The 16,889-nt window shown below is 43.8% G+C and overlaps 1 protein-coding gene across 1 annotated transcript in view; it reads left to right on the forward strand.

Annotated features, from left to right (window-relative positions):
- Positions 1–16,889, forward strand: part of B3GAT2 (beta-1,3-glucuronyltransferase 2) — a 109,232-nt gene that overhangs the window by 31,529 nt on the left and 60,814 nt on the right. Inside the window, exon 2 of the mRNA XM_052651531.1 lies at positions 13,485–13,629. Within this exon, the coding sequence (XP_052507491.1) occupies positions 13,485–13,629 (145 nt within the window). The remainder of the gene's footprint in view (positions 1–13,484; positions 13,630–16,889) is intronic.

A 16,889-nucleotide genomic window follows, 5' to 3' on the forward strand; every position in this document is an offset into this window, starting at 1 on the left:
CCAGTTTTTAAACTGTCTGTAGTGGCTATACTTTAGGCTTTTTTATTGAGCTGTGAGAATTCTGTGTGTTTTCAACACCAGTCTTCTGTCACACGTATGTATTGGGATATTTTCCCCCAGCTGGTGACTTACTTTAAAATTTGGTTAACAATCTTTTGGAGAGTTAAAATTTTTAATTTTGATTAAGTCCAATTTGTGAATTGTTTAGGGTTCATATTTACAAGACCTTTCTGAGGAATCTTCGCCTATATATATAATAGTTTGCATCCGGTAATCCCAAATTCCCAATCCATCCTTCCCCCACCCCTCCACAAAGAGTTTCTTTAAAAAAAAAAAATAGTATTATTGAAGTATAATTGATTTGCAATGTTATATTACTTTCTGCTGTTCAGTAAAGGGATTCCGTTATGCATATATATATGTATATATACATACATGTTATTTTCCATTATGGCTTATCACAGGATATGGAATACAGTTCCCTGTACTAGGCAGTAGGATCTTGTTGTATAAACACTAATTTGTATCTGCTAATCCCAAACTCCAAATCCTTCCTTACTCCGCCCCTCCACAAAGGGTTTCTTTTCTATTTTCTCTACAAGTTCTAAAGCTTAAGTTTTTGTGCTTATGTCCATGACTCCATTGAGTTAATCCTTATGAATATTGTGAGATACAGGGGTGGAGATGATTCCCTCCCTTCCCTCACCCGTGAAGGTCCTTTTGTTCCAGCACAGTGTGTTAAAGACTATCCTTTTCCCCACTGAGTTGTCTTGGCATCTTAGGGGGAAAAAGTCAGCCAGGCATATGTGGGAAGAGCTATTTCTGAATTCTGTCATCTCTTCCATTTATGTCCATGTCTGTCTTTACACTGACTCCACAGTGTCTTCATATGTGATAAGCAGAGCTCAGCCAGCTCCTCCCAGGACTCACAGTTAAGTGCCCTCAAGCAAGTGACATAATTAAGTGTAGCTGGCTGTGTATAGAGCAGTATTCTTTTTTTTTTTTTTTGTATTAAAACTAAAGGACTAAAACTTCAGCCTGATTTATATTCATTTACTAATGCTTTTAATTACATCTCTTACCTATATATTTCTCATAGCTGTTATTGTTTCTAATGGGGTTATATATATATATATGAAAGCCTTCCTAAGTGATCAATGCAAAGAAATAGAGGAAAACAATAGAATGGGAAACTATAGAGATCTCTTCAAGAAAATTAGAGATACCAAGGGAACATTTCATGCAAAGATGGGTACAATAAAAGACAGAAATGGTATGGACCTAACAGAAGCCAGAAGATATTAAGAAGAAGTGGCAAGAATACACAGAAAAACTATACAAAAAAGATCTTCATGACCCAGATAACCACGATGGTATGATCACTCACCTAGAGCCAGACATCTTGGAATGTGAAGTCAAGTGAGTCTTACGAAGCATCATTATGAACAAAGCTAGTGGAGGTGATGGAATTGCATTTGAGCTATTTCAAATCCTAATAGATGATGCTATGAAAGTGCTACACTCAATATGTCAGCAAATTTGGAAAACTCAGCAGTAGCCACAGGACTGGCAAAGGTCAGTTTTCATTCCAATCCCAAAGAAAGGCAATGCCAGAGAATGTTCAAACTACTGCACAATTGCATTCATCTCACATGCTAGCAAAGTATTGCTCAAAATTCTCCAAGTGAAGTTTCAACAGTACATGAACCGCAAATTTCCAGATGTTCAATCTGGATTTAGAAAAGGCAGAGGAACCACAGATCAAATTGCCAACATCTGTCGGATCATAGAAAAAGCAAGGGCATTCCAGAAAAACATCTACATCTGCTTTATTGACTTCACCAAAGCCTTTGACTGTGTGGATCACAACAAACTCTGGAAAATTCTCAAAGAGATGGGAATACCAGAACACCTCATCTGCCTCCTGAGAAATCTGTATGCAAGTCAAGATGGAACAGTTAGAGCTGGACATGGAGCAATGGACTGGTTCCAAATCAGGAAAGGAGTATATCAAGGCTGTATATTGTTATTTAACTGCTTATTTAACTTCTATGCAGAGTACATCATAAGAAACGCTTGGTTGGATGAAGCACAAGCTGGAATCAAGATTGCTGGGAGAAATATCAATAATCTCAGATATGCAGATGACATCACCCTTATGGCAGAAAGTGAAGAAGAACTAAAGAGCCTCTTGATGAAAGTGACAGAGGAGAGTGAAAAAGTTGGCTTAAAGCTCAACATTCAAAAAATGAAAATCATGGCATCAGGTCCCATCATTTCATGGGAAGTAGATGGGGAAACAATGGAAACAATGACAGCCTTTATTTTCTGGGCTCCAAAATCACTGCAGACAGTGACTGCAACCATGAACTTAAAAGACGCTTGCTCCTTGTAAGAAAAGTTATGACCAATCTATACAGCATGTTAAAAAGCAGAGACATTATTTTGCCAACAAAGGTCGCTCTACTCAAAGCTATGGTTTTTCCAGTAGTCACGTGTGGATGTGAGAGTTGGTCCATAAAGAAAGCTGAACGCTGAGCAATTGATGCTTTTGAACTGTGCTGTTGGAGAAGACTCTTGTGAATCCCTTGGACAGCAAGAAGATCCAACCAGTCAATCCTAAAGGAAATCAGTCCTGAATATTCATTAGAAGGACCGATGCTGCAGCTGAAACTCCAATACTTTGGCCACCTGATGTGAAGAACTAACTCTTTGGAAAAGACCCTGATGCTGGGCAGGATTGAAGGTGGGAGGAGAAGGGGACGACTACCGGGGTCCAGCCCCAGTTGGATCCAGGGATTCCCTCAGGAGGAACGGCATTGGCAACTGAGATTTATTTAGAGATATAGAGAGAGATAAGAAAGAATATTGCAGTTAAGAAAACAGAGGAGAGAAAGAGGCTGATATTTCTTGGTTTACACAGAAAGCCAATAAAGCCCCAAGACAAGGGACTTGCACCGTTCACGTAGGCTGCAGGCACCCTCCCGGTCTCCCGAGGGAGTGAAGATGCAGAACGCCTTCCCGTTCAGGTCTTAGAAGCCCAGGCAAATAAGTGAACACGGAGGACCCCTGTGCTCCAAGGGATCAGCCTGAAAAAGAGAGTAAGAGAGAGAAGGAAAGAAAGAACGACACGGGGGAACCAGGCTTTCATGGAACTGGTCCGTCACTTTATTTTTCAGGGAAGCTTTTATACTTTGGGTTGTACATAGAGATAAATGTAAAAAACAGAGTCATGCAGGGTCAGCAGCTCTGACCCTTATCAAGAGCAGGCCTTCTCTCTGCATACCTATCTGTAAACACAGGTCTTAGGTAATTTACATCATCTTCCAGCCAGGAGGCCTTGTTAACATTTTATGGCCCCATCTTTCTTGATAAAGGTTAGTTAACCAGAAAACTTGTTTTCCCTTAAAATGTTTTTCTGAAATCTGCTTTGCCCTTGGAAAATGATAAAGTTACATTTCTACATAAAAAGGAGTACAGTGATTTATAACAAAGGGAGAATTCATTAACTCAAAAGTCTAGTATTGCTAATATCAAAACTACTATATTCCTTTTTCTACATCCCAGTTACATTGATTAATATCCTCCCAGGTGCCTAAAAGATAAAGGATATGGAGGCCTGGTGGCAATCATTAACTCAACAATGAAACCCTTCACCAATATAATTCTTAGCTCTTTAAAAGGCTCTATATCTTTAAGATGTTTTAAGCTTCCCATGCCTCTTGCAGTTGGGAGGCTGTGAACAATCACATGCATAGTTGTAAAACTCCGGGTAAACCTGTCATGCAAGTTAGAGAGCCATCAGAGGGGTTTGAGCTGAGACACTCCTTTTATATGCATTAACTGGAGCTCTAGGTTACTTTTCCAAAGAAAGGTGGTCGGGGATAGGCCCCCGTTAATTTCAGAAGAGTATAGTATAGCAAACAGTAAACAGACAGATTTTGGTTTTGGGGTAGATGCTCGAGCAGATCTAGTCCTGATCTGCCTTGCCCGTCAGGCTCTTCCGCATGACCTTGTCATGGGTGGGATCAGGGAGTCCCTCAAGTCCTGATCCTGCCTTGCCTGCCAGGCTCTTCCTCATGACCTTGTCTTGGGTGGGATCTCTGGTGTTGGTTCCTGCAGACGACAGAGGATGAGATGGTTGGATGACATCACTGACTCAATGGACATGAGTTTGAGCAGGCTCTGGGAGTTGGTGATGGACAGGGAGGCCTGGTGTGCTGCAGTCCATGGGGTCACAGAGTCAGACACAACTAAGCGACTGAACTAATGGACTGATAACACTGTTTTGCATATTAAATATACAGGAACAGCCCTCATTCTTGTCTGTGCAACAGTGTTGCCTCCCTGTGTACAGTAAATCCCCTACATACAAACCTTCCAGTTGTGAATTTCAATTACGTGAAACTGCATTTGCATGTCCAATCACACAAGTAAGTTCATGTGTCTGGTGCACATTGTCATGTGTGTGCATCCTCTACAAGTGGATGTACTTGTAGAGTACTAGTAGAAGTACTAATAGTACTAGCAGTACTCTAGTACTTCTAGAGTGCTACTGTAGCCTAGGTAGTACTGCACAGTAAAGCACACAAAAGCAAACCACTTGTAGAAGATGCACACACATGACAAAGTAGATGTACTTGTAGAGTACTAGTAGAAGTACTACTAGTAGTACTTATACTACTAGAAGTACTCTAGTACTTCTAGAGTACTACTGTACTCTAGATAGTACTGTACAGGAAAGCACACAAAAGCAAAACCACTTGTACAGGATGCACATACATGACAACGTACACCAGACACATGAACTTAGTTGTGTGATGTGACATGCAAATGCAGGTTCACATCATTGAAATTGTACAGTGTCTTTATTTCAAGCTCAGGATGTCACCTATGAAGAGAAGAAACGGAGCTACTACCCAGATGTAACTGGACCGTTTTTTCAAGAGGGTAGATAGAATTGAATCGAGTAAGGAACCTGTGCCATCAGAGTCAGGCATGAGTGAAATCGCAGCTTGCCCGCCATCTCCTATCGCTGATGACCCTTCAGCTCTGCTATCCCCCACCTCCTCTCTCTCCTCCAGTCAGTCACTCTTCTTACCTGTCCACTTGATGCCAGCACCTGCATGCCCTATACTTCTCAAGGCACTGTACTGTAAAGGTGTTTTATTTTTTGCATCTGTTTGTATAAAAAGTATTATATGTCTCCTAAAGTACAGTATTATATACACGATTATTAGTTGAATAACACGGCTAACTTTGTTGGACTTAGGAACTCATCTCACACGCTAGTAGTGTAATGCTCAAAATTCTCCAAGCCAGGCTTCAGCAATACATGAACCATGAACTTCCAGGTGTTCAAGCTGGTTTTAGAAAAGGCAAAGGAACCAGAGATCAAATTGCCAACATCCACTGGATCGTTGAAAAAGCAAGAGAGTTCCAGAAAAACATCTATTTCTGCTTTATTGACTATGCCAAAGCCTTTGACTGTGTGGATCACAAGAAACTGTGGAAAATTCTTCAAGAGATGGGAATGCCAGACCATCTGACCTGCCTCTTGAGAAACCTATATGCAGGTCAGGAAGCAACAGTCAGAACTGGACATGGAACAACAGACTGGTTCCAAATAGGAAAAGGAGTAGGTCAAGGCTGTATATTGTCACCCTGCCTATTTAACTTATATGCAGAGTACATCATGAGAAACGCTGGGCTGGAGGAAGCACAAGCTGGAATCAAGATTGCTGGAAGAAATATCAATAACCTCAGATATGCAGATGACACCACCCTTATGGCAGAAAGTGAAGAGGAACTCAAAAGCCTCTTGATGAAAGTGAAAGAGGAAAGTGAAAAAGTTGGCTTAAAGCTCAACATTCAGAAAACTAAGATCATGGCATCTGGTGCCATCATTTCATGGGAAATAGATGGGGAAACAATGGAAACAGTGTCAGACTTTTTTTTTTTTTTGGCTCCCAAATCACTGCAGATGGTGATTGCAGCCATGAAATTAAAAGAAGCTTACTCCTTGGAAGGAAACTTATGACCAACCTAGATAGCACATTGAAAAGCAGAGACATTACTTTGCCAGCAAAGGTCCATCTAGTCAAGGCTATGGTTTTTCCAGTGGTCATATATGGATGTGAGAGTTGGACTTGAAGAAAGCTGCTGCTACTGCTAAGTCACTTTAGTCGTGTCTGACTCTGTGCGACCCCATAGATGGCAGCCCACCAGGGTCCCCCGTCCCTGGGATTCTCCAGGCAAGAACACTGGAGTGGGTTGCCATTTCCTTCTCCAATGCATGAAAGTGAAAAGTAAAAGTGAAGTTGCTCAGTCGTGTCCGACTTCATGACCCCATGGACTGCAGCCTACCAGGCTCCTCCATCCATGGGATTTTCCAGGCAAGATTACTGGAGTGGGTTGCCATTGAATTGATGCTTTTGAACTGTAGCTTTGGAGAAGACTCTTGAGACTCCCTTGGACTGCAAGGAGATCCAACCAATCCATCCTAAAGGAGTGTTCATTGGAAGGACTGATGCTGAAGCTGAAACTCCAATACTTTGGCCACCTCATGTGAAGAGTTGACTCACTGAAAAAGACCTTGATGTTGGGAGGGATTGGGGGCAAGAGGAGAGGGGGACTACAGAGGATGAGATGGCTGGATGGCATCACTGACTTGATGGACATGAGTCTGAGTGAACTCCAGGAGTTGGTGAGGGACAGGGAGGCCTGGCGTGCTGTGGTTCATGGGGTCGCAAAAAGTCGGACACGACTGAGCGACTGAACTGAACTGAGCTGAGGAACAAATTGGACTTATGAACATGCTCTCAGAATGGAACTCATTCTTATGTAGGAACTTACTGTACTTGCGGCTCATCTGGTCTGTTTTCCAGGTGCCCACTTTGCAGGGAGGACTGTCTCCCATGAGAGCAGAGACTGGTAAAGAATCACACATAGGTTCAGCTTTGGAGGCTGTGGTGGGGGGTGGAGGGGAACTGGGGGGAGCAGGGAGGGCTGGCCTGGTGCTGCTGCAATCCAGCTGCTGTCACCATAAAGGACTCCAACCCAGTGCACCAGATCGGCAAGGAGGCCGGACAGCTTGGGGCTTTACTATGTCTCCATTTAAAACAAAAACCACTGTACAGGCCAGTCCAGACTCCCCTCTCAGGCCACGTATGGCCAAATGCTCTGCTGTGATCTCTACGTGGTAACTGAAGGCAGAGAAAGTGAGTGAGAACTTGACCCTAGGCTAGAGAATAAGTCTGCATCATACCCTACCAATCAGGGCTGGACAGAGAAGGAGTAGTCACTCCAGGTGCTGTGGAAATAAAAATTTTTTTAATTTAAATTTATTTATTTTAATTGGAGGCTAATGCTTTACAATATTGTATTGGTTTTGCCATACATCAACATGAATCCACCGTGGGTGTACACGTGTTCCCTGTCCTGAACCCCCCTCCCTCCTCCTTCCCCATACCATCCCTCTGGGTCATACAAGTGCACCAGCCCCAAGCATCCTGTATCCTGCATCGGACCTGGACTGGCAATTCATTTCATATATCATATTATACATGTTTCAATGCCATTCTCCCAAATCATCCCACCGTCTCCCTCTCCCACAGAGTCCAAAAGACTCTTCTATACATCTGTGTCTCTTTTACAGTATGTTACGTGTGTTACGTGTGTTGTAATGAATGAATCAAATTCACTACAGTCTGTTCTTTATTCAGATATCCTTAGTATTTACCAGGTATCCTTTTTCTGTTCCAGGAGACTTTTCTGGGCACATTACATTCAGTCAGGTCTCTGTAGGTTCCTCTTTGGCTGTGATAGTTTCTCTCATTTTCCTTGGTTTTGATGACCTTGACAGTTTGGAGGAGTGTAACTAAAAGTGTTAGTCGCTCAGTCCTGTCCAACTTTGTCCAACCAGACCGACTGTAGCCCGCTAGGCTGCTCTGTCCCTGCAGTTCTCCAGGCAGGAATACTGGAGTGGGTAGCCATTCATTTCTCCAGGAGTTTGTCCCAACCCAAGGATTGAACCTGTGTCTGCACTGCACATTGAACCTACACTGCAGGCAGGTTCTTTACCACCTCAGCCACCAGGGAAGCCGTGTTTTTAATGAGTTTGACACTTTAGAAGAGTACTGGTCAGGTATATTGTAGCATGCCACTCCATTGAAGTTTTTCTGAGGTTTTCCTCATGATTAAAATATGGTTATGGATGAGGGAAGAAAAGTGCCCTTTTCATCATATCAGGTTAAGGGTACATACTATCTACACTTTTGTATAGCTCATTATTTTGCATTGTTTCTTCTCTAGTCACTGGGAGCTCTTTCAGCTGGCTGTGTTCTTCAGAGAGACCCTCACTAATGTGGGTCCGTGTGGGATCTTTGCCTTTTAAACCCGTCCTTACTTTCTGGCACTGCAGGATGATTTAGGCTCATCTTGTGTATCTCCCATCTCTGTGCTGGAGTTGGCCATTTCTCCAAGGAGCCCTGGTTTCTCTTATTAGAAAGATCCCCAGAGGTTAGAAAAGCGCATCGAGGGACAGTGCCATTTGCAGCATATCAAGGGCACAGGACTGAAAACTGTGGACAGTATCCTTGGGGTTTCTCCATTGTGAACTTCCTTCCACACTGATCTCTCTAAAAGGAAGTTACTATGCAGCCCGCCCTAAAGGAGTTGGGAGTCAGCTCTACCTCCTTGGCTGGGAGGAGGGCCACCTACATACAGAATTTGCAATTCTTCTGCGTGGGAAGTGGTATATTCCTCATGTGCTGATTTATTCAAACATTTGTTTATATACTTCGGTTATATTTGTGTTTAGTGTTTGTTTTGTAGTTTGTAATCTAATTTTGTTGATCAAATTGTTCCACCTTTGGCCATTTGGTAGACTACTGTGGGCCTTTTTATATGCCCCCATCAATGTGTACTTTGTTTGTTTTTGTCTTTTTGAATGCTCCCTTGCTTCCTGGCTCTGAAGATGCCCAGGATCATCTTGTATATTTCTGCCCCAGCCCTGAAGTCAGCTGCTTCTCTGAGTAGCTCTGGTTCCCTTTATTAGAGCATGGTGTTAGGAACCGTGATCTGGAGCCAGGTGAGCTCGATGCTGCTGAGGAGGTCACTGCTGCCAGGCCCCTCAGATGACAGAGCAAGGAACTGTGTGTGTACTAACCAGCGTACACACGTGTCTATCTATTGCTGTTGTTTAGGCTCTAAACTGGGTCTGACGCCTTTGCAATTCCATGGACAGCAGCTCCCCCAGGCTCCTCTGTCTGTAGGATTTCCCAGCCAAGAATACTGGAGTGGCTTGCCATTTCCTTCTCCAGATCTTCCAGAGCCATGGATCCTGCTTGGCAGATGGACTCTTCACCACTGAGCCACCTGGGAAGCCCTGTCTATAACCATCTCTATAGTAAGCTCTAACCATCTATAATCCTCTCTATATGAAGCTAAACATGAGTGCACACTGCCATCTCCAGCTCTCATCCACAGCCACCTGGGTCATGCTGCTCTTCTCTTTCCCCATCTGTAAGTTCTCACTCCAGCAGTGAGAAACCCGGCTCCCAGCAGCCACTGTCCAACATGAATCTATTTTATTAAGGAAGGCAGGGGAATGTTGCTGTCCGCATCCTGAAGCACTTGAGTGGCCTTCTTCCTGGAAAGTCTTGGGTCTTCGTGTCCACGGTGGCCAGTCTTCTCGTGCTGTGGGCTTAGCTCAAGCCTCAGCAGGTCCCAGACCAGATCAGAGTTTCGGAAATGTACCTCACAGCACCATCTGCTCCCCTTAGAGCCATTAGCAGCATCAGATTTAAGTAGCTTGTTTTGAAGTTGCTTGTGTTACTGATTCTTCTTTCCCAGAACATTGGCTTCATAGGCACGGACCTCATCCACCTTGCTCAGGGGCTGGCACTGGTTGCATATTAGGTATGTGACTGACATTTAGTGGAAAGATACAGGAGATGTGAAGAGATGTGAGGTGTGGTCTTCTAGACCTTCTACCCAGTGACACAAGAGAAGGGTTGAGTATATAACATTAGAGGCATTTCTGCTTCTAGAATTCTTAGCTCCTTTAAGTAATTAGCTTCTGCCTTTCAGAAGTTCATGCTCTGTAAATGGTTGTGTATGGAAATCAAAATTATCTGGGAAAAAAGAGAAAAGATCCTGGGCAATATCCAGTTATGTGAAGGACACAGTGTGGAGTGAATAGCGCTGAGCCAAGGAACTGTTAGTTGAAGGAAATGGATGGTGAATCAGATGCAACAGAGAAAACAGACATGATGCTAATTTTTCAGACTTGTTCCAAAGAAAATTTATGGATGTGTTGGATCATATAAACGTAGCTTCTCTGTTGGAAAATACCGGGTGTTTATGCTCAATATTGGAAAGGACCCTGGGCTCCAGGTGCACACTCACTGCATCTTCCTCATATTTGCAGCTCTCTTTCCTGTCTGTCTTTAGTTCTAAACATGGATTCTGGCACATTGAAGGTGATTTTTTAAATTGTGGATTTGGGGTGGCATTTTTGCCACTGAAATTATTAGTTTAAAAAGAAGGATATGGGATGTAAAATTCTTTATTGTAATTCTACTCCTTGAGGTTGCCTATAGCATTTCATGCTTCATAAGATCGAGGATTTTGCTCATTTCCCTTTGGAAAAAATAAATACAACTTTCACTTACTGGTAGGTCTTAAAGGGAGCTAAAGACACTTGTTTAACTTTCTGTTTCACTATAAGGGCATTCTGATGATGACGGACGTGTGATCTGAAGTGCTCCAGTCCTGCACTGGCCACTAGCTGTCTCCCAGACCGGGACCAAAGCCTTGTAGCTTAAAGCTGCAGGAACAAAGTTGGCTTAAAGAAACAGGGGCTGGTTGCTGGTAAGAGTCGCCAGACATGGAGTGCAGGGCAGTTCCTTGCCTCCCTGCTGGAGGAGATGCAGACAAACCGGCACCCCCTGCCTTGGGGAGTTTGAAGGCGTTTAGACTGGAGGAGTGTGGAGATGTACCTAACACATCTTGTGGTCCTTCAGCCTTTGGGTGTGCTCGTGATTTGGGCTGGTTGCTTGGGAGTCCTGTCCATTTAACTGGGAGTCACAGCGGGAGGAGTCAGTGATAGAGTATGGCTCTGGTGTTGAATACAGAGGACGAAAATGCCTTTGGGGGCCAGACCTGGTCTTAAAGTTGTGAATCTTATTAATAGGCAAAGTGCTTCCTCACTGTCTTAACATCCAGCACTTTACTCCTCGATTTCAAACTGGAGCTCACACCAGGTACCTGGAATTGTGCCATGACATAGCTGCTGCTTTGTGCTGAGAAAGTGGGAAAGCTTTTAAATATTGGGAATTATTTTAGTTATAGGAAAACTTTACTTATAATAGGAACAGTCATCATTACATCCCCCTCTCCTCAGAAAAGAATGTAGCTGCCAAGGACTCCTTAAGGAGCAGTGAGGGAATGAAAAGGACGCTGAACAAGATGGGTCCCTGGGGTGAAGTGCAGACGCTCTGTAAATAGCTCTGCTATTTTCCTGTAAAATGCCTGGCATACTCTGTAATGCAAGGCTGTACTGTACTGCCAGGTCCTGTACTGCCAGGCTGTGTGATGCAGGATTCCACACTGAATCTCAGAGGCATGCATACATGGCAAAAAGCATCTGGATCTTTCTGAAGTTGTAGACTACAGGCATCCCTAGGCACCCATGGGAGATTGGCTCCAGGACCCACTGCAGGTACCAAAATCTGAGGATGCTCAAGTGCCAACCTGGACTGTCCGTATCCACAGGTTCAGCATCTGTGGGCTCAACCAACTGTGAATATGATGCGCTGCCTGTATTTAAATGACTGACATTTTAAAATTTAGCATGCTTGGAAATATAATCCTGCCACATCACCTGTGTTCAATAGTCATTGCTTCTCCTTTAGCATCCGATCCTCTGAAAAAATAAAACATGAACAGATGTTTGGTCTGAGCTACTCTCAGGAATTTGGAGCATGCAAACAAACCCTGCATGTTCTAGCATGAAACTGGCACAGAAGTGTGAAGAATCACTTCTGTTTCATCTCGTTACCCAGAACCCTAGGCCATTCTGAAATCTGTGGGCAAAATCCTTCACGTTTTTCATGGCCCTGTTTAAAGTGAAAAGCCAGGCATTGAACCCGTCTGGCCATGTTTGCTAGCCCCTGTAGGAGTGTTCCCAGTTATGTGTGTTCTACTCTTTAAGGAAATTTCTCTTTTCCTGTTTCCTGTCTCCTTCCATTCTTTTCCTGTCTGTCTGCCTCTTTGCCCGTGAGGTGCCTCTTCACAGCACAGCTCATCCTGATCTCTTGCTACCCATGACTCACATATCAGGTATCACGTGGTGCTTACATCCTTATCAAGAATGTTTCGGCCTTTGCTGTATCCAGGCACAGCCTATGCGTTGTCAGGAGGACACCCACCCAAGTCTGAGATGGGGTCTGCCTACCAGCTTTCCACATTTCAACATTTAGTGCTCCAGGAAAAAGCAGTTTAGGAGCTGAAAATTCACAGGCATTTTAAGGAAATATCAAAAAAAGGACACAGCACTATTTTCATGCCTTGTTGGCCACAAGGCCATTTTGTCACTGTAAGAAAAATATGTATTAGATTTAATTTGGTTTCTCAGTATGCTTGGCATGTTTGAGATATCAAACAAAAAAAAATGGAAATGTTTCCATTTTCTGCAGTGTGCAAGGAGACGGGTCTGAAGGTGGAGTGAACTGAGAAGAGGACTGTATTTTTGTGAACTTTGCATCTTTCCCTTTAAGGAAATCTAGGAGATAATTTCTGGTTGAGGGCTGTCTTTGACCAGAGCTCCACCAAGCACAAGAGTGTGTACCTGGAGAGGACCAGAGATTCCAGTCACTGGCATGGGGCATTCCTCTCTAATTTGGCCAAACTGCCTTTGAAAGGCAGGCGAATTTAGGGTACATTTTTCTTTCTGTCAGTCCGGAGGGTGCCTGGTGTCCATTCTGGATCTGGATCCCATTATGCGTGTTCCCAGACAAGATGTCTCTGTGTCTGTCACAATCCAAAATCAGAGCCAGCCAAGCCGTGTGACTTCTCTGAGCGGAACTCCTGCTGTTACTGGACGTGCGGTTCCCTGGGGGTCAGCCAGCCTCCTCACTTCTGGAGGTACTGAGTATTGAGACAAGTTCAGCTTTGAGACAAGTGGACAGTATCTGATGGCCACAACTTAGCTTCCAAGGAGGTGAGCAATGTTCAGACACTGACGCACTTTATCTCTCAGCCCTGAGCCCCTGACTGAGTTCACGGCGGCGCAGGACAGTGGTCCCCAGCGGGGAATCGGGGAGCCGTCTACCAGCAGGAGGGCTCTGTTCAGAAACCCGTGCCTTTTGAACATCTCCACTCTCCCTTGCCCCTGTTTCTTCTGTGGCACACATTCCTTTCCTCCTTTCAAGGTCTTTCCCCTAAGGAGCCCTCAACCACATCTCTTTCTGCTTTTGTAGATGCGAACGACACGCAAGGTCTCAGTCTGGCCGGTGGGCCTAGTCGGTGGGCGGCGCTATGAACGTCCGCTGGTGGAGAACGGCAAAGTCGTGGGCTGGTACACCGGCTGGAGAGCAGACAGGCCTTTCGCCATCGACATGGCAGGTGAGGTGCGTGGATGGCGGGGTTTGCTCCTGCAGGACTGTTCCCGCCACCTCTCTATCGTGCAACTGCACTGGAGGAAGGATGCTTTGAAAGACTGCTTCGGTTCTACTCTAGGCTATATTACGTTCAGCCGATGAACTATTTAAGTAAACCCTCAAAGCATGCTTTGGGGGTAATTCAAGGAGAAATCAATTTTTGGAGTGATTAGAAAACTCTCATTCCACTTTGTCACCTGTCCATACAGCCATCCCTTTTCCCGGGGGGTGGGTTGGCGGGAGGGGAGCTGGTGGGGACCAGACGTGGCCCAGGCTTCACGGGCTCTGCAGCCTGTAGCTCTCTGTGCTTTGTCTACAAGTCCAGCTGGTTATAACATATCACATGTGTACTGGTTATAATATAATCACATGTGTTATAATATATCCCATGTATAATATATCCCATGTACTGGTAAATGGAACAGGCATATGGTATAGACAAGCTCATCATTTTAATGATTATTGATACATTTAGGGCTTATTGATACATTTAGTAACTAAAATATAAAATTGGATGACTGGTTGTTCAAACATGGATTAACATGAAATATAACTGTCTTCTGAAGTTTTTGAAATGAAACTGTTTTTGACGTTGGTTGAAAACCAACCAACTAAATTGAATAAAACCTACAGTAGCCCACAAATTCTAAAATGCTGCTTCATCACAAAGTGACTCATTTTCTAGGGGTTATATAAAATGATGCCTGTGATTACTCTAGAAGGATGCAGTTTGAAACATGAGGCTTGGAGGCCAAAAAAAAAAAAAAAAAATTCACTGACATCTATAACCTAGAAGATGAAGGCAGAGTTGCTTCAAAATTGATCTCATCCATCTTCAGGTCTGAAACAGAGCTCTGTCAGCCTGGGCTTGGTCAATATTGTGTGTGTTATTTCCCAGCTGTAGTCAGAATCACTACGTTCAGAATTCTGATGGGATGGAAGCTATGTTCTGACTTGGCTTCATCACTTTAATTATGACAGTACTATAAATTTGAGGGAGTGAGGCCATGAAGAGGACTAGAGATAAAACTTCTGGGGAAAGCCTTGTGGATGGCTGCTCCACTGCCCTGCATCATGGGAGAAAACAAGCTAGGACATCCTAACTCCACATTTCCCGAGTGCACACATTTGGGGGCCATGTGTCATGGTCTGTGACCCTCCCCTGATCCTCCTCTCCCAAACTCTTTCCCTGCATCCTGACCTCTCCGTTGTTCTTCCAATCCAAGCCTTACTCCTCATCCCTCAGTTCTTACAGCCCCAGAGCCGAGCTGACGTCTCAACCAAAGCATCTTCCTGAAGGCAGACAGAGAGGCAGGTCAGCCATATTTGGAAGGTCTCAAGGATTCTCAAAAGAGTTATCTCCTCAATCCAGTCTGAGTTTGTGGCCCTGAAAGTATGACTGACTATAACCTATAACGTGTCTTTGAGAATCAAGGTTATTGTTTTTTTTCTATTCAGAAGTGTCCCTTTGAGCAGAAAACTTGGGTTCTATTAGGAAAAATCTTGTGCTTCTCTGGGACTTGGCCTCCTCATGCAGAATGAGGGAGTGGGTGGCCAGTCAGGTCTTCCCTAATGAATTCCTCCTTTCCCTGGCTTCCTACCTTGGAAGTCCAAAGAAAAGTCCAGGTCCCTGGATTCTAAGTGAGGGTGTGACTGCTAACACAGCCAGCTGGCAGATAGCTGGTCCTAAACACAGCCAGCTGGCAGATAGCTGGTCCTAATTGTCCCCAGAGCCTTGCCTGAACTTCCCAGGAGCATCTCTGCTGATCACCCTGCAAGGTAACTTCAAGGTGAAAATAACATGGATACATCTTTCTGGATTTTGCTGTAAGAACTTTATGCAGATGATCAAGTATCCAGTAAACAGTAAGCCCATTGAGTGTTCTGCATTGCTTCCTCCAGAATTTGGATACAAATAGATATATCCAAAATTCAAGAAAGACACATGGGTTTTGTGATTTAGGCTGGCTACTGATAAGATATTTGATGCTCTTTCACTGCCAAAATCTCTGGGAAACTTTTCTCCATGACATGACTTATAGTTGGATTTTTCTAAGCCCCTTATTATATTTCAAAGCATAAGAGCTATCATTAAAAAATGAATGATTTGCTTATTTTTTATTATTTACCCTTATTTTAACATAGGAATAAAATTTCTGTCTCAAAGAAAACAACTTTTGAAACCTAAATTATTTTATTCACACATGAATTTTCTTTGGAAATTAGTTTTCAGCAAATTATTGATATTTTTGGACATCTTTACATGACAGTGATTTGGTTGATAAGATAAAGATCTGACTTTGAGGCAGTTTGTTCTCATTCTAAAACTTGGAATTCCACAGCTTTGTTTAGATTACATATAATCCATTTATTCTTAGTGGGGCAGGAGGAAGATCTTTTAGATGTTCTTGTACAAGTGATACTTCCCACCTCATTTTCAAGGGACAGACACACACAGTCACTATCTCTAGAGAGAAGGAAGCAGAAAACCACTTCCCTGCTGTACCCAGGAAAGCCTGAGAAGCACTGCTTTGAAAAAGGTTGTGATCGTTGCCTTCGGGGCCTGCATTGGAGCCTGGGCCTTGCTTGGATTGCCACAAACTGATGAAAATGCAACTGACAGCTGCATGGGGTCCTGGCTCCTTGGACCAGCACCAGCCTGAAGGCCCACGTGGATTGTGGAGCCAGCCATGTGAGATTGTTTTACCCCACCCACCTTCAGCCCCACAGCCCCATGAGAGGAACATCCCTGTAGCCAGCCAGGCCAGGGCCCAGGCTCCCACCATCACACTCATAGTAGCCAGCCCAGCCACAGAAGAAGAAGGCACACAGCCCACAGAGGGGGCACCCCTAGAGCATATAGCTCTGGAGACCAGGGAAGAGTAGGTTTCAGGGCCCCATAGGACGTCTCCTACATGAGGCTACTTCTCCAAGATCAAGAAACGTAACCAGCCCACCTAACACAGAGGAATAAACAAAATTGGGAAAAATAAGGAGATGGAAGAATATGTTCTAAATGAAAGAACAGGACAACCTCAGAAAGAGAACCAAACAAAGTGGAGAAAATGAATTTACCTGATAAAGAGTTCAAGGTGATAATTATAAACAAGCTCATCAAACTCAGAAGAATGAATGAACATGGTGAGAATTTCAACAAAGAGCTAGAAAATATAAAGAAGAATGAAGCACAATTTAGGAATACAGTAAATGAAATAAAAAATACAC

Source organism: Budorcas taxicolor, chromosome 14 (genome assembly GCF_023091745.1).
Source record: "Budorcas taxicolor isolate Tak-1 chromosome 14, Takin1.1, whole genome shotgun sequence".
Classification (NCBI taxonomy): domain Eukaryota; kingdom Metazoa; phylum Chordata; class Mammalia; order Artiodactyla; family Bovidae; genus Budorcas; species Budorcas taxicolor.